At 38.2% G+C, this 17,391-nt stretch overlaps 1 protein-coding gene across 3 annotated transcripts in view; it reads left to right on the top strand.

Annotated features, from left to right (window-relative positions):
- camsap1b (calmodulin regulated spectrin-associated protein 1b) overlaps positions 1–17,391 on the top strand; it is a 30,709-nt gene that overhangs the window by 10,640 nt on the left and 2,678 nt on the right. Inside the window, exons 4-18 of one of the 3 annotated variants that reach the window (XM_051109721.1) lie at positions 1,911–2,072; positions 2,398–2,478; positions 5,005–5,037; positions 7,522–7,663; positions 9,002–9,141; positions 9,248–9,344; positions 9,464–9,599; positions 10,552–10,643; positions 11,440–11,518; positions 11,620–13,906; positions 14,208–14,344; positions 14,458–14,672; positions 14,757–14,859; positions 14,999–15,120; positions 16,446–16,564. In XM_051109721.1, the coding sequence (XP_050965678.1) occupies positions 1,911–2,072; positions 2,398–2,478; positions 5,005–5,037; positions 7,522–7,663; positions 9,002–9,141; positions 9,248–9,344; positions 9,464–9,599; positions 10,552–10,643; positions 11,440–11,518; positions 11,620–13,906; positions 14,208–14,344; positions 14,458–14,672; positions 14,757–14,859; positions 14,999–15,120; positions 16,446–16,564 (3,945 nt within the window). Of the gene's footprint in view, positions 1–1,910; positions 2,073–2,397; positions 2,479–5,004; positions 5,038–7,521; positions 7,664–9,001; positions 9,142–9,247; positions 9,345–9,463; positions 9,633–10,551; positions 10,644–11,439; positions 11,519–11,619; positions 13,907–14,207; positions 14,345–14,457; positions 14,673–14,756; positions 14,860–14,998; positions 15,121–16,445; positions 16,565–17,391 lie in introns of all 3 variants that reach the window. The other 2 variants (XM_051109720.1, XM_051109722.1) reach the window with 2 other exon arrangements.

Below are 17,391 nucleotides of genomic sequence, written 5' to 3'. Positions count from 1 at the left end.
TTTTTATGCATCCTAATAATTAGTCATTCTTAAACAGAATTTGATTACAATAAAACAGAAGGTGATAAAAAAATGTAATGTTTCATAGGGCCCTACACATGTATTTTTATTTTTTTTTGTACTAAATTGATATTAAATTGTACAAGTTTCTTAATTTTAATTGATTGGACTTGATTTTTTTTGATTAATAAAATATAATTTAACCATTAAAAATAAAAGTCCAGAAAAATTAAAATGGAAAAAATGGAATTCAGAAAAATTAAAACAGGAAAAAAAAAAGAATTTGTGAAAAAAATAAAACAGATTTTATAGGGACCTAATAACCCCTAAAGCTCGATGTAACATTTACAATTACTTTTTTTGTTTGTTTTAAAGTTATATTTTTTGGGCTTTTTGTTAACTTTATTATTCCGATAGGACCGTGAAGAGAGATGACAGGAAAGTATTAGGCAGAGAGGGAGCGGGATCAGTGAAGGACCTCGAGACGGACATCGAACTCGGGTCGGCGTGAGCGCAGCTGCACTGTATATATCTACACACTAACCACAAGGCTATTGGTGCCGACAACAATTACATTTTAAAGCATCCGTGCAAAAACAAACCTGGGAAAAGGCCTGAGGATTTGGCAGGAAAAATGAGAGATTCCTAGTACATTCCATTGGGAAAACAGACCACAAATGCCCTGTTTGTGTTGTATTTTTTTTCTTATAGAAAAATATTTCATATATATATTACATACATTATATATTTTCATATATTGTATATTGATTGTTAAAATTGATTGTTCATTAGGAAGAAGGTGGATAATCCACATATTGGCAATTGTAGTAAGGTCATCTGAGTATTTCATGAAAGTTGCATACTGTGCAGTGTACACACTGCAGAAATGGTAGAAGTAGTGTGATAGTGTGCTTTTCTGCTTTATTACTGTGTTTATCTGAGTCCAAAGCTCTTCACATTCCAGTCTTGTGGTTTACGCTTGTCAGACGTCTTACATGCATATCTGAGAAAAACACTCTGTGAAAGTTTGCTGACACTATTGCCTTGAGTCAGGAATCAGTCTGCTGAGATTGTGCTGACGTGTACTGTGAGCCCGTACGAACAAGTCAGTAGTTGACTGGTGTTGGGGTTGCCATGGTAACTGGATGGGCTTTGTATAACAGTTTATAGTCTCAGACAAAGACTGAATGTAATGAAATACTTGGTGTACTTTGTAATAGTTTATTCAAATCATGAGATAGTGTTCAGGATTGTAGCCAGCATGAGGAAAGTTACGTAAAGGGGTTTTCATCACAAATGTGAAATATTATGTTACTTACTTCATCTTGACTGTGCTTTACTTTGGCAGATTTACTGAACTTTGTTGTTAAGAGCAGTATGACCTTCTTTGGGCTAAATAGGATGTGATTATTCCCACAGAACTGTGTGCACGTTTTTACCTTTCTTGGTCTGGGGAAAAATCTTAAACATTCCCTTAAACATTAGGACTTTGAGTATAAGGATGTTACTTTTGCTAGCTTATGAAATACCATATTTGTCAATGTCCTGTTTGGGGGAAAAAAAGAAAAGGTAAAAGACAGTCTGGATCGTATAACATTCCGAAAAAGCTTTTTAAATTTTTTGCCTTTAGTGTATGGTGATTATAACAGCTAATAATAATAGTAATAACCATATTTTATTTATTTGTAGTATGTAATTTAAAAAATTAAGTTACAACATGCAACTTGTGATGATAAAATGTTTAGTGTGACAATCTTACATTTACAAATATACATCATATTCATCAAATTTATTTGTAAAAATAAAAATTGATAAAGTTGATTAAAATGCAATATTTTCTTGGTCTTTATTCTACATTTAATACAGCAGTGTGATGCTTTTTTTGTTTTTCTCTCTGTTGTGTGGCACAGAGTTCCCACATCCCCATGATCGATGCTTTGATGATGGCCTACACCGTGGAGATGATCAGCATTGAGAAGGTTGTGACCTGCGTGAAGCGTTTCTCCACATTCAGTGCCTCCAAGGAGCTCCCCTTTGACCTTGAGGATGCTATGGTGTTCTGGATCAACAAGGTGTGCATCTGTGTATATTTTTAAGGGTGTGAGCCTTGGTGAAGTCATGTTTGTATTAGAACTATCCTTGGTGTATCAGAAGTGATCATAACAGCTTAACTTTTAAACTGCCCAGCTGTGAAGGTTACGTTTGAGTAAACATTGTGTTACATGATGTACTAATAGCTTACCTGTATTTGTCTAGTCCTGTATTGGGCTTTCAGTCCTTGGCTCGAGCATGTCTAATCATGCCAACACTTTTTAAAAAAAAAAAGGCTGTATAAACCTCAGATGTTCATTATGAATTCTTTATATGTATCATAACAACCCCTTCTTTGTGTTGTAGGTGAACCTGAAAATGAGGGAGATCACAGAGAAGGAACACAAATCAAAGCAGCATTTGCTGGAATCTCCAAGTCATCAGAAGGTACCAGACACCCAAGCACAAGAGTTTCACACATGTATTGTAAAACTCTGATTCTCAGGAGCTGTTCAGACCTGGTTTTTAACATCTGTCACCTGTAAATGGGGTTGTATGTGTCTAGAAAACATAGTTTAAACTACACTGAAGGGAAAAAATTCCATTTGGGCATTTACAGAAAACTTTGTAGTAGTAATAATAATTTTTGTTCCTGTGTCAGGGCTTTACAGTGCGACCACTGCGTGTGATTATGAAAAAATATTTAGGAGCACCAGTGCGGCTGACCCGATCAGCATATTTGTGTTTGCGCTGATGGGAGCTTCAAAGGTTGCTATGTGTTTTTGCAATGTTGAGTAATGCATCACAGACAGATCTCATGAATCCTTTGATTAAAAAAAAAAAAAGTGTAGAGAGAGTTTAAATAAGAGATTCATTGTGCGGTGTAGAGAGCTTCGTTGATTATAATGGGACTTTGTGAGACCGTAATGAACTAAGATGAGTGAGAGCTTTTAATGATTATTAAGGGAGTTTGTAAATGAGACTGATTTAATACAACAGTTAAATAAAGTTAAAGTTAATATATTAAGTGACTTGCATTGTCTGACTATAACACAATTGCCTGATTTTGCTCTATTTCATTGTCAAAAATAGTTTGAAACAAATCACAACTGAGCCGCTGCGCATCTCCATTTAAACACAGCAGTGTTTTGTTTATGAATGAATGTGCGTTTTTAAATGAATCTAGTGAGTCAATGATTCAATTACCCATTCATAAAGACAGTCAGTTGCTTTATTTGTGAGTTAATCAGCTGTTCAAACAAATCAAATGAATAAATGATTCAATAATTAAATCAGTATCTTGCCACCACCTACTGGCAGTTATTTAAATCATTTAATATTTCTATATTCAAAATGTTACATTCAAAACATTAGTCTCAACATGAATTTATGAATTTGATTGGTTTATTAATACTGATTTCATTTGATTGGTAACTTATTCTTATTCTACTTGCTCTTATTCTGTTGTTTTAATTAGAAATGTTAAAAAGCTTATAAAAATATAATTTTAAAAAATATATTATTTTATAAAAAAAAAAAAATTGCAAAAATTATGACTCACTTTGAGTCATATATCACCTCGTAATGGGAAGGCAAATTTTTGATCTGATTTTTTTTTTTCCACCTTATTTTTCAGTGCGGCAGTAAGCTGTTTTCTGGTAATGTTTTAGATGTCCGGTTCATAATCCACCATAGGGAAATAACGAGAAGAATATCGAAGTGCAGTAATGGTAAAACAGTTTGCACTACAAACCAGTGTGTTCATAATTAAGATAATACATTAAAATAATATGGTAAGACACACCAATTTGCAATATCAAGCAGCAAAACAAGCTTTTTGTGCAGCTAAAAATAGCTGGAAGTGGATGAGACCAGAAGCCAGACACAAAAAATGTATGCACCCACTCTTATGGGAAAAATAAGGTGGTTAGAAGGTGCTCCTAAAATTTTGACTGTCTTTTTAAATTTTTAAAGTTGGGAGCGCAAGTGCTCCTAAAAAGAAAAGTAAGCGTAGAGCCCTGTGTGTTGATATTTAATCACAAAATTTGGGCCAAATTGTACAGCCCTGCAAACAGTCATAGCAAACCTGGATAATTTTTCCTTGCTTGCATTTGAAATCTCAGTCGCAATTTTTATCCAAAAAATCACAATCTGATATCCCCCTTGTCTTTTGACTTTTAAAGGGTTAATTCACTCAAAAATAAAAATTCTGTCATTAATTATTCACCGTCATGTTGTTCCAAACCTCTCAGACCTTTGTTTATCTTTGGAGCACAAAATAAGATATTTTTTATGAAATCTGAGAGCTTTCTGACCCTGCATAGACGGAAGTGCAACTGACACGTTAAAGGCCCAGTAGGCCCGTGTCAGTCTTAGACGTGCAAAGACTTGATGCGGAAGAAGTTGTTGAATAAAGTTGTTATTTTTGTTTTCTTTGCTTACAAAAAAGATTCTCGTAGCTTCAAGCACAGATGTCACATGGACTATTTAATGATGTCCTTACTACCTTTCTTGGTCTATGCAGAATCAGAAAGCTCTCAGATTTAATCAAAAATATCTTAATTTGTATTCTGAAGATGAACGAAGGTCTTACGGGTTTGGAACGACATGAGGGTGAATAATTAATGAGAATTTTCGTGTTTGTGTGAAAAATCCCTGTAAGTGTTCACCAAGACACAGAATTGGCTGACCACTTGATGGGATCAAATGCAACAGTTGTTAATACCAGGTGTAAACAAGCTCATAAACAGGTGTGAACTCAAATGGCAAGACTCACATCTGAGTATATGGTACTAATGTAACAACAGCCTTATGGAAATGATCTAATATCTTCAGTGGCATCACTCCTCCTGTTTCTCCTCTAACCTCATAGCAGGGTCACATCTGTCTGCTCTTTTCTTCCCTGACCTTACATCCTCTCTGCTCCTCTTCCCGTCTCTCTCCCTTTAACCTCCTCCCTCGCTACTGGGATAGTCTCCCTCAAAATGGTATTGGAAACTAGTACCTGTAAGTTGGCTGTGAGTGCTTCCTCTCCACTGCACGAGTAGTGTGTGTCAATCCCAACGTACGCCATCACCACTCAGGCCACGCTTTTATCTAATCAGTGCACACTGGGAAAAGCTTCTATCCAGTGGCTTACGCTGTAATCGCACAAAATGATCTGCCTTTCACCCTTTGAGCACATGCAGTTATGAGCTAACACATGCCGCTGAGCGTTCTTGTGTATGTGCGTGTGTGAGCGTCTGTGTGTGTGAGTCTCTAATTTCAGCTTTCATCTTCTCATTTCTTGCAGCTATTTCCATCTTCATTTGTCTCTTCCTTTTTCTGTTGGTCTCCTTTACGTGTGGTCCTTAAGCCTGATCTTATGTTTGTACTGGCCCGTTGCATGCTGGAGCCTGTTAGGATTTCACGAATGGCACAGAGATCCTCTGTCTCCATTCTCTTGCTTCTTTAGATCTGCTGTCTAGCTTTTGTGTCCTGTCTGAAATTTAGACATGGTGAATGTTAGGACTGCACAATTGATTGAACAAATTTAAAGATTATGATTATGGTTGCCACAATTAACGTGTAAAGGGCTTTTGTGTAGTGGTCGACCGATATATCAGGAAAAATATTTGGCTTTTTTTTTTTAATTACTGACATTGCCAGATACCTTTTTCCTCCCTTTGGCTGATAAAGAGCTGGAAATGGGATTTGAACAGGGTCTGAGAAAAGTATAAGCAACCATTATTTGTCTACATTAGTTTACTGGCATTTTTAAAGGAATAGTTCACCCAAAAATAAAAATTGTCAATTTTTAAATTCTGTTAATTACTCACCCTCTTGTCGTTCCAAACCTGCAAGACCTTCATTCATCTTCGGAACACAAATTAAGATAATTTTGTTTAAATTTAAGAGCTTTCTGACCCTCCATAGACACACCAATTCAACTGACACGTACCATGACGCATGTGTGTGGTGCTGCTGATGCAGGAGCTGGCATTCTGATGTAGAACTCGCTCAAGAGAAGTTATTTTTGTTTTCTTTGAACACAAAAAGTATTCTAAGGTTGAACCACTGATGTCACATGGACTATTTTATCGATGTCATTACTACCTTCCTGGGCCGTTAGAATGTGTCATTTGCATTGCTGTCTATGCATGGTCAGAAAGCTCCCCGATTTCATTAAAAAAAAAAATTAATTTGTGTTCCGAAGATGAACGAAGGTCTTACAGGTTAAAAAAAAAAATGGATAAAATCCATATCAGTCGACCATTACGTTTGCAAATTGTTCGTCTTTTTTTTTTTTTTTTTTTTTTTTTTGTTTGTTTGTTTTTGTTTATGCAGGCATATTATGCAACCGTGTTGCATAGATTCATAACGAAGTAAAATTGTAGTCCTATATGTATCAACAGCGTATCTGTGTTTCTTGCTCTGATCTTGTGATTCATATACTTAGCTGCTGTTGAGTTGTGTGTTGTGGCTAATCGCTGTTCTCCTGTGTTGTTGTTTAAATGAACAGTTCACCCAAAAATAAAAATCTTTCAATCCCCCTGATTTTTGTTCCAAACCCGTATTATTTTACTTTTTTATGGAACACAAAAGGAGTAGTTGTGAAGAATGTTCAAACTGCTCTTGACTGCACAACTAAACTAAATGAGAACTGGGCATGGACATTTTAGAGCTACAGTGGAGCAATGATTTTGGCAACTTAACTAATTTTATTTTAGTGCAAAAGTTGTGCTGACTACTTATTTGAGTCTGAACTCTCTTATAATTTTAAGTAAAACAGGTGCTCAAGCAATCAACAAAGTCAATAAAAACTTAGCTTACTTAGCAGCATTTATCAGTTTTCTGAGAACAAAAAAGTGTAAACTCACATAAACAATAGTAATGCCGGACACAGTAGTTTTGTAGAGAGCAGTAGACACAGTGAATCTTTAAAGTGAATTTATATATATATATATATAAATTCACTTTAAAGATTCACATGAACAAAATTGCCTAGAGGATCACTCATTAGCTCAGTTACCATTTCCACTTCCTAGTTTTCCACATTTCCACTTCCAAAAATCGGCCCGATTATTGCCCAGCAGGTTAATTGGTTGACCTTTATTTCTTATGATATTTTTGCCTGGATGGCTCTATTTTTATCCATGTTTATTCAAATTTTTATTTTTATTATTTAAAAAATGAGCAGCTTGAACATTCTGCTAAACATCTCTTTTTGTCTTCTTTGGACACAATATGAGGATTAGTAAATAAAGCCAGTTTCGTTTTTTGGGTGAACTATTCCTTTACGTTGTCTTTTAGTCTTAGCCGCCTATGTTGTAACCCTATCTAGTTTTATTAGATCAGCAAATATTCTCACAAATACAGCCTCAGTGATCCTTCTGACAAAACTCTCTTTTGCCTACTCGATGCCAGTGCCTTATTCCAAAGGTTACTTTGTTGAATACAGCCTCTTGTTGAAGGTTTTAACAGTTTGGCTTCCTCTTTTGTCACCCGTAGGTACGGTATCGGCGGGATCATGCCTCAGGTAGACAGCTGCCCTACTTCCCCCTGCTGGAGGACCTGATCAGGGATGTGTGTGACGGTGCTGCACTGCTGACCGTGGTCCATTACTACTGCCCCGACCTGATGAAGCTTGATGGTAGAGTAAAATAACACTAGGGATACTAGACTAGTCACTGCTAGTAGCACCAAACCTAATCAGGTTTCCCAAACAGTCTTACTGTCTCCTTCACCCCACCCCCTACACCCTCCTAAACAGCTTATTATGAGTAGACCTGCCTCAGAGTTACGCCATTGATTCAGCCTGTTGTTGCTATGTCAGACAGCCCAAACAAACAGAACATGTTTTGATGGCGCCACAGTGCTTGCATTCCTTGGGAAATCATACGAATGGTTTGCTTACTGTTGTTTAGTGCACATTCAGCTGGGAAAGAACAGAGTATTTTAACTCACTTCCCCTTTAGGTCGGAAGCTACATTTCATTTTACTCCTGTTAAGGCGGACATATGAAATAAGTTATAAAAATCTAGTTTATTTTTTATTAAACCTTTATACAAAATATATTTTGAAATATCCGAAGAAAGTGTTTTTTTAATTATTATTATTATTTGGTGCATCAGGCTTTTATGGATCATATAGTAGAATATGGAGAGATGTGGAGGAAAAAAAAAACATGTAAAAAAACACGTTGTCTTTCCTTCTAAAGCATCAGTGAGCTTTTCAACCTTCTGCATGTGAGTCCTTCAGTTGTCCCCAGTGTGAAAAGTTGGATCTCAAAATCATAGTCAATGCTGGAAATTACAAAAATACAAATACAAAAAAAAAAAATGCTGAAAAACCAAAGAATTTGTTGGACCTGGAAGATTTTTCTAAAGAACAGCAGGCAGTTTAACTGTTCAGGACAAACAAGGAACTAATGAACAACTATCACTAAACAAACAAAAAAACACAGCTGTGGATCATTCAATTAACAACACAGTATTAAGAATCAAGTGCATATAAACTTTTGAACACGGTCATTTTTATGAATTCAACTATTATTTTCTCTTGTGGACTATATGTAATCATCTTTTATGTGAAATGCTTTATTCAGGTCAGTACTAAATAATAATAATAAAAAAAACATGCATAATGTATGATCCCTCTTATTTTGATAAAATGATTAACATTTTGCAGATTCTGCAAGGTGTATGTAAACTTTTGCACACCAATTTTTTATGGTAAATTTCCAGAGTTTTGTTTGTTTGCTTTCTCTTACTTATGATTGATTGAAGATTTACTTCCTTGGTGCTTAACTGTGCACTGCCTCTTGAGCTCAGTAAATATCCTTTGAAATGTTCTTTTCTGATATTTCAACTCTCAAGCAAATATTGACCTTGTTTGGATTCAGCCCTCGATTTAGCATTCCTGAATGTCAGAGCCAGTGTATGCCTCTGGATAGCTTATTTGCTAACTTTGTGTTTTCTGTTATCTGCAGATATCTGCTTGAAAGAAGTGACCTCAATAGCAGACAGCCTTTATAATATCCAGCTGCTGAAAGAGTTCGCCAATGAGTACCTTAACAAAAGCTTTTATTTGACTCTGGAGGACATGCTGTATGCACCTCCTGTGCTCAAGGTACCTTATTCAGTCATACATAATGCGTCTCCTCATTAACAGGATGTTTCATTTCCGTATGGGGCTGTTCTTGATTCTCTGGCTGTTCATTTTTTTTTTTCTGCAGCACAATGTCATGGTATTTATAGCAGAGCTCTTCTGGTGGTTTGAGATCGTCAAGCCTGAATTTGTCCAGCCGAGAGATGTTCAGGAATTTAAAGATGGTGAAAAAATTATTATTTTTTTCTTTCCCTAATGAAGTTTGCATGAAGCCTCAACCAATGTCCTCATTTTTTCCAGTTGTTTTGCTTATTTGAGTTAACAATTAATACTTGTATTATAGCAAGAGCAATGACTCAGCCCAAGAGTGCCAGGCCGACTGTGCCCATCTCCAACGCCACCAAACGGAGCTTCCTGGTGTCTCCTGGTGTGGCTGATCCGGCACTTCCTGTTCAGAACAGCCCGGAAGTTTGTAACAGGTACTTCCTGCACCCTGAAGAATCTGAGCCTCTGTAAGTGCTTCAAGGTTTTGTCTCTTCCATGTGTAGCTTTGGGTGTAAATGTCAGTGATCAATGTGAAAATATGCTCTAGCTGTTCTTTTTAGATTTATTTCTAATTAAACTGACATATAATTATTTTCCCTCTAATTTGTATTCTTGCTCTGCCAAACCCGTTGGGCCACCAGAGTAGAAACACCATGTACCAACCCAATCTTTTTTTTTAAAAAACATAATTAAAAACATAATTAAAATAAATAAAACATTAAATGACAAAAGGTTAATGATAGTCATTTAAATTTTATGCATCTTTTTAAAGCACCGCTGCTACACATGCAAATCACATTTTGCACTGGTTTTGCATATTCTAGTCATGATTTCAGCAATACATGAACAAAATTAATAATGTGGGCTTTCATGTGCTTGAAAATTTTGTTTGCAATTCGTGAGTGCACAGCCATGCATGCATGCACATTAGAGGGAACTTTACTTGCATGATTATGATTCACTCTGAATCATATCGTCTCATAACGTCTTTGCTTTGTCATGTTGTGCCTGTGTTTTTCTGACATGCTGAGACAGAACTGCACTGCCCTGCCTAACTTTAGAATTTTAATAATTTACTGTGCTTACTCTTGTTTAACTGGCAATAAAAAAAATGCCAGTTACTTGGAACTAAAACACATTTTAATGTCATGCTAGTGCTTTTAATACTGCTCTGTAATTGTTGTATTCATTTCGATGAAGTTATTCTTTTTAAGGTCCTAAACAGAGCAGTGCTGCTTGTCTATATTTGTCCATCCACATGGAAAATGCGTAGTGTCAGTTACGATTAGATTTTGGCTGGATAGACCTCTGGGGGCCTGGCGATCATTCGTCCTAATTTTTTTGTGCTGGTGGTTTGCCAACTGTACCCTCTGCTTGCCATTTCAGTAATAAGGGGAGTTCCAGCTTCAGCCCCTCCCACCCACTTCTGCCACTGAGACAAAGACAGAAGAAGGCTCAGCCAGGAGAGGAAAGCGCAGGTATGGCATTAAGCTTCTGCTGCCATTCATATGAAATCATAGTTTTCATGCTCACTTGGAAGCGGTACCCAGAAATGTTGAGTTTCAGTAATAGAAATGATTAGGAATGAAAATGATTTTAGCACTTTATTATAGGTTATTTAATGCTTTATTGTAATCACAAACTTTAAGAAAAAATGTTGAGTTTACCAAACTAAAAAGTTTGTATAGAATCTTTAACAGGAGTTGTTTGGGCCGAATAATTGAGATTAGTAAGTTAAAAAAAACTACTAACCAGAATGTTTAAAAAAATATATGAAATATATTTGAAATGTAAGTTTGTTTTAACCCAAAAACAGTATTGCTTTATGACAGTTAAGGCACTTTGTCCATTTCAGTTCTCTGTTTTTTTTTTTTTGCGTTGTGGTAATGTGAATGTATGGAAACCTATTTCAGCCACAGAATTTTTTTTTTTTTTTTTTTAAAGGTAGTTGTGACTTATCTCTGATGCAGCTTTTTGAGATATTTTCTCAATTTATATCTCACAATATAAATTCTGTATCTCACAATTCTGACTTGATAACTGGCAATTTTGTGTTATGAAGTCTTTTTATATCTCACAATTTTTTTTTTTATATTTCAGAATCACGAGATATAAACTCACAAGTTTAACTTTTTTCTCACAATTCTGAGAAAAGTTTTTTTTTTTTTTTTTTTTTTTTTTTTTTTGGATTTTATAAGAAAAAAATAAAAGATTTATCATATTACTTTTTGCAGTTGAGTTAGAATGTGACTTTTTTTGTGCTTTTCTTACCAGCCTGTCGAAATCGTTCCAACTCTTTTACGCAAGAAGGTCACTCCAGAGGATCGGTGGCTTGGTCAGATAAACGGCAGAGGTACAACATTATCAGTAAATATGAGTACTTAAAACATATTTTAACATATTACATTAAATCTTTATTTTGTTTGGTCATTCTTCTCTTATTATTGTAATCAGGCCACTGTCTCAGCTAAATCGGTATGTTCTCCACTCTGCTACGGACAGTGATGCAGACTTGGCTTCAGGTGACAGCGTTAGTCTGACTTGCTCCATCAGTGAGGACAGCCTGGCCTCCACTGTCACACCCAAGCACCAGAGCCATCCGGGTCAGGGCAGTGTTAGGCGGGTCAATGGCCACAGTCTGCTAGGCAACGTTAATATGGATGAGGAGGATGAGCTGGTAACTGTTGCCAGGGCAGATTCATCCAAGAATGACACCACCCTGGTAAACTCTGAGGACGCAGAGCGACAGAGTGCTACCCCTGGTGCTAAAACAGGCATTTGGGGAAGACAGGAGGAAGCGTCCTCAGATTCCCGAACAGCCAGTTTCTTCCTGGAACCCCTGATGCCTGCAGTTCTCAGGCCAGCCAAAGAGAAGTCAGTATGCCTAAATAAGGAAGAAGAGTCGGGAGAGGGAAGGCAGCGAGGGTCGGCACGGAGAGTAGCAGGAGCAGAAGGTGCTGTTTCGTCTTCCAGACGAAGACCTCCATCCACTCTTAACCGGACCTTTACCCCTAACACTAGCTCTGAGCTTGAGGCAACTATTGAGCCTAAATGCAGTGAATTTGTGCCTCCAGCCCCTGGGCAGACACAAGCTTTCAGACCACTGGCAACAAGTAGTGTTGAGCCATCTTCTGCTGAGCGCTCACCTGGGTTTTACCTTCATTCATCAGTGCCTGAGGACAGGAGGCCTGTCCAAGCATGGGACATCCATCCAGGGTCTGATATAGAGACTGTGGAGACCATTGAGGAACAGGATGCAGAGCTCACCAAAGAGCTCCATCCAGACAAGAAACAGTTCTATGAGGAAGATGAAGAATCAGCCAAGCTGCGAGAGGACATGAATGTAAAGGAACATGAGGATAAGGATGGTGGGAGCAGGTGCTCAAGTCCTGGTCAGTCCCAGGTCAGCAGCGTAGCTAGCGGCAGCGTGCGCATGACCAGTTTTGCCGAACGAAAGATGCAGAGGTTTGGTAGCAATCAAGATATCCGCTCCAGCACAAGCAGCTCACAGCGGACCACACCAGATGGCTCGGAGAGTTGCCTGCTTCCTCTAACCTCCTGGAGGATGAAAAGAGACCAGAGTCCCACACCGCAGAACAAGGACAGTGCCAACATGCTGGCCTCCGAACTCGTTCAACTCCACATGCAACTTGAAGAAAAGCGACGTGCAATTGAATCCCAAAAGAAGAAGATGGAGGTCTTGACAGCAAGACAACGGCTCAAGCTTGGGAAAGCAGCTTTCCTGCACATAGTAAGGAAAGGGAAGAGTGACACTCTCCCTCAGCCTACAAAGTCAGAGTACCACTTAAAAGATGGGCAAAAACTCAGTCAAGAAAAAGAGAAGTCATCAAAAGACGACACCTGTGTAGATTCTCTGAGAGATGGGCCGAAAGAGGCTGAAGAGCCAGAGAAGGCATCTCTTGAGTGGGCAGGTGGCGGGACTGTGTCTCCTAGTGCCTTAGATATGGACGAAGAGATAGATCTTAATGAATGCAACCGCTCTATTGAGTTGCTGAATGAGGCCATTGGAAACATTCAGCAGCAGATGATGCAGCTTTCGCTCCAGCAAGAAATGCTCATGAAGCAGAATCTCCAGTCTCCAACAAGTACAGCTTCACCACCCAGCAGTGACCAAAGTAATGGATCTGAGCCCAGGGTCAAAGCTTCTATACATTTTGTGGAACCAAGTGGCAGCCCCGTGGTACGAAAGCCACCCAAACTAAGTTCAGCACGGTCTCGTTCCAAACCTTCAGAGCTGTTGCTAGTTAAGGAGCACGCCAAAATGCAGAAGAGCTCCACTCCTACACCTACTGACAGCCCCTCTGCCAAGTCCATTCAAGGGGGCAGGACCCCCAAAGCTGAGCCTGAGGACTTTGTGCAAATCTCCGCAAGATCAGACTCATTCAACAAAGACAAAGGGAACTCAAAAAGCACTACATTCCACCTTAATGATGAAGCTAACATGAGGATGGTCTCAAGGGAACCAAGTTCTGTAGCCCTTGGCATCACCTTCGAAGAGTCTATGTCCGGTACCTTACAGGACGCTGAGGCTACATATGACGATGGGCCGGCAAGGGATAATGTCTCCTCAGAGGATATTTCTAGAGGAAAAGTCAATCTTATTGAGGTAGACTTGTCTGATTTGGCTGCCAACCCAGATGAAGAAAACACCAATGTAACGGATGTTACCGCTGATGGGAGTGATGGGGAAAAGAAATCTGGCATGGGCTTCTTTTTCAAGGTAATTTGAGTGCAGTGGACCAGACATTATCAAATCATTCATCTGAAAGAAAATGGATTGGATTGGCTTTATTTTAAGTACTTACATTTTATTAGTGGCATCACTGCTGTTGGGGTTAAAGTTTAAAAAAAAACTTCCTGGCAAAGTATTAAACTATGGCATCTTTCCCACTCCCACTTTGTGGCCAAAACCCCACTGAGCAACACCCTCAAGACTATAAAAGCAACCACTAAGTACACAAAAACTATGTGAGTTTTACTAGTCTTACTTTTCCTACTGATTTTGTTGTTTATGCCTGCAGGACGAGCAAAAAGCAGAGGATGAATTGGCCAAAAAGCGAGCAGCGTTTCTCCTGAAACAACAGAGGAAGGCAGAGGAAGCTCGGCTCCGCAAGCAACAGCTGGAGGCTGAAAGTGAGCTGAAAAGAGATGAGGCCAGGTATTGACAACCTTTGAAGTGTCATCTTCCATGAATATAAATATGATAAAGAGATGCTTTGTAACTCTTTCTTGAAGTTCATGTTTAAAGCCTTGTTTCTTGTTTAATTCCAGGAGGAAAGCTGAAGAGGAACGACTCAGAAAAGAGGAGGAGAAAAACAGGAGAGAGTTGATAAAGCAGGAATACCTTAGAAGGAAACAGCAGGAGATGAGTGAGGAGCAAGAACAGCCCCAGCCCAAACCCAAGACTAAGCCTAAAAAACAAAGGCCGAAGTCTGTGCTGAAAGAAGAACCTTCAGTTGATTCGCTTCCCAAATATCCTGCTGCCAGTAAGTATTAAACTCATTACAGAGTTAACAGAGGAAATGTTCATTGGCACTTAAACTGAAATAATGAAATTATGTCCTCACCAGATGAGAATCTCATCAGTGCCCAGTCTGGTTCTAGTCTGTCACTGGCTTCTGTGGCCACCACTGAACCAGACAGTGTCAACTCAGGAGGGGCGGGATCTCAACGGTAAGTCCTTCCCATGTCCTACAGGCTGTGTGCAGATGCGTGCTAGCATTTCATTAATTCTTTTCAGAATCAATCGACTCAGTTCAGAATGTGACCTCCAAAGCGCTTTAAAGTTGCTGTTCGCTTTTTCCATTAACAGGGGGGAATCGGTAGAGTCATTTCCAGGCCTCAGTCGCAATTCCAGTCGGACTACAGAGAGAGACTGGGACAACGGTTCCACCGCGTCTTCCATTACATCAACATCCATGGCGGAATACACTGGTGAGTTTTCACATTCCATTCTGTAGGATGCAAGTGGTTTATATTTGTGTTGATGCTCAAGAAGTGTGGGTCCCACATGCTGCTCTAAAATACTAAATTATTTATACAGTTTTAGATTCCTCTGCTCCAGGACGACATCCTGTGTTAAAAACAGCAGCGTGCTGATGTGATCTCGACCATGCATTTGCCAATATGTTTGTTTGTGTGCTTGAGTACATAAGCACACATGAGTTTTTTTTTTTTTTTTTTTTTTTGGGTGGTGGGGGGAATAGTGGAAGAATTTGTTGACTAATAAATAATAAATAAATAATAAATAACTTTGTTTGTAGAATAAATACTCTAAAGCTGAAGTGTGCAATGCACAATTAAAAGCTGTATATTAATCCTCCATACATTGAAATTAGAACTATCCTTTTAAGCTATGTATTAAAAAGGGATTTGGGTTCATGTCAATTATTTGAGTAATGTACAGAATGGCACGGTTAAATTAGCGTTAATCAACTTGATCTTGTCAATGTTCACTGCAGGGACCCTTTGAACCATTTTTAAGCTAACGATTGTTTAGAAGGAGAATAGAAAGGTTTGTGGCGTTTGTTGAATGTCAAAGTGATGGATGAGGTAGTTTAGCTTTTAATAATGGAGACTGAGAAGCTCCAATGCGCATCAGTGAGAGATTTATAGGGCTCCGAGAGGGACACCTAACCAGATGAAACAACAAATTGGCAAGCGATAAATCCAAGGGTGGAAGATTGTTTTTGCCCTAACCAGCCGTGATTGCAAGATGATATTTTTTCAGTCAGTTGTTCTCTATTTATGTCACACGTAGTAGCCCCGCCCACAATGAAATCTCACTGATCCAAATTCCTGCTCCATGTGGTTGCATTTTAAACATCTAATATGTTCTGTTAAGATTTTTCATATACCACAACATTTTTACTTGTACAGTGAACAGAAAAATAAAATATTTTTTGAGCAGCAAATCAGCATATTAAAATGATTTCTATAGGATCATGTGACACTAGAGCTATACCATCATTGGAAAAAAATACATTTTAACATATTCAGATAGAAAATGGTAATATTTCACAATATTAATATTTTTTACTTTATTTTTGATCAAATAAATGCAGCCTTGGTGAGGATAAGAGACCTCTTTCGAAAACATTTAAACATCTTACCGAACCGTAGTGTATATGTAAAAAATTGGTAATGGATCATCATAAAATAAGAAGAAAAAGATTAATAATCCATGACCTTATAGGGCATCCATGCTTCTTGAATTAATGGGTTTTTATGTTTTTCCTATGATTATTTCTTCACTGTAGGACCCAAGCTTTTCAAGGAGCCAAGTGCAAAGTCCAACAAGCCTATAATCCACAACGCCATCTCTCATTGTTGCTTGGCTGGGAAAGTAAATGAGCCACAGAAGAACTCCATTCTTGAGGTGTGTGACCAGTTTGAACAGGCAGTGCATGCTATGATGTAACTAGGGGTGTGCGAGATATATCATCTACAATAATATCGTAATTGTTGTTTAAAATATGAGATTTGACAATAATACCCAGGGAGTGCATGCATACACTGAGATCAGAGGTTGCGTTAACCAATAATTTTTTTTAGAAGTGACGGAAAAATCTGAAGGCCGTCGGTCACTTTGACAGATTACACTGAGGGTGATCTATTGTAATTTGTAACTAATTCTCACCCTGTCTAGTTGGTGGTGAGTGTGAAACGGTTTTGAAACATTTATTTTATTTTTTACCCAGCCCTACATTTAAGTGGCCTCCACTGTCACTGCAGGGTGTGGTGTTGAATTTGAAAAGTGATGCACATTCTCTCTTCATCCGTTCTCCAAAATAAGCCAATAAGCCTATAGACAATTTTCGGAAACACGGAAGTCACGCCTGACTTTTAACCGGAAGGATGCTTTGCATTTCCGATCTCCAATGTTTCTAGTCAAATTAATGTATATTCAGAGTTGATAACCTAATGTTAAACCTATTCAAATGTTTTTAAAAAGCACATGACTCCACAGCACCATCACTTTTCAATGTTGCAATGACTGTCGTTTGTTAGTGCATCACTCCTCAAAGTTTAATGAGTGTGTAGATGACACGAAGCTGCCGATGTTAGCAACATTAAAAACAGATGGGCGCTATTTGAATGGGTTCCTATGGAGACTGGAACAGAAGAGCATCCAAACGGAAGTTAGAATATGTAATGGCGGCGCTCATCGTTTACTCAGGAAAAAGGTCTATATGTTCGTCCTGT

Source organism: Labeo rohita, chromosome 5 (assembly GCF_022985175.1).
Source record: "Labeo rohita strain BAU-BD-2019 chromosome 5, IGBB_LRoh.1.0, whole genome shotgun sequence".
Classification (NCBI taxonomy): Eukaryota; Metazoa; Chordata; class Actinopteri; order Cypriniformes; family Cyprinidae; genus Labeo; species Labeo rohita.
This window is presented reverse-complemented; position numbering and strand designations above follow the sequence as displayed.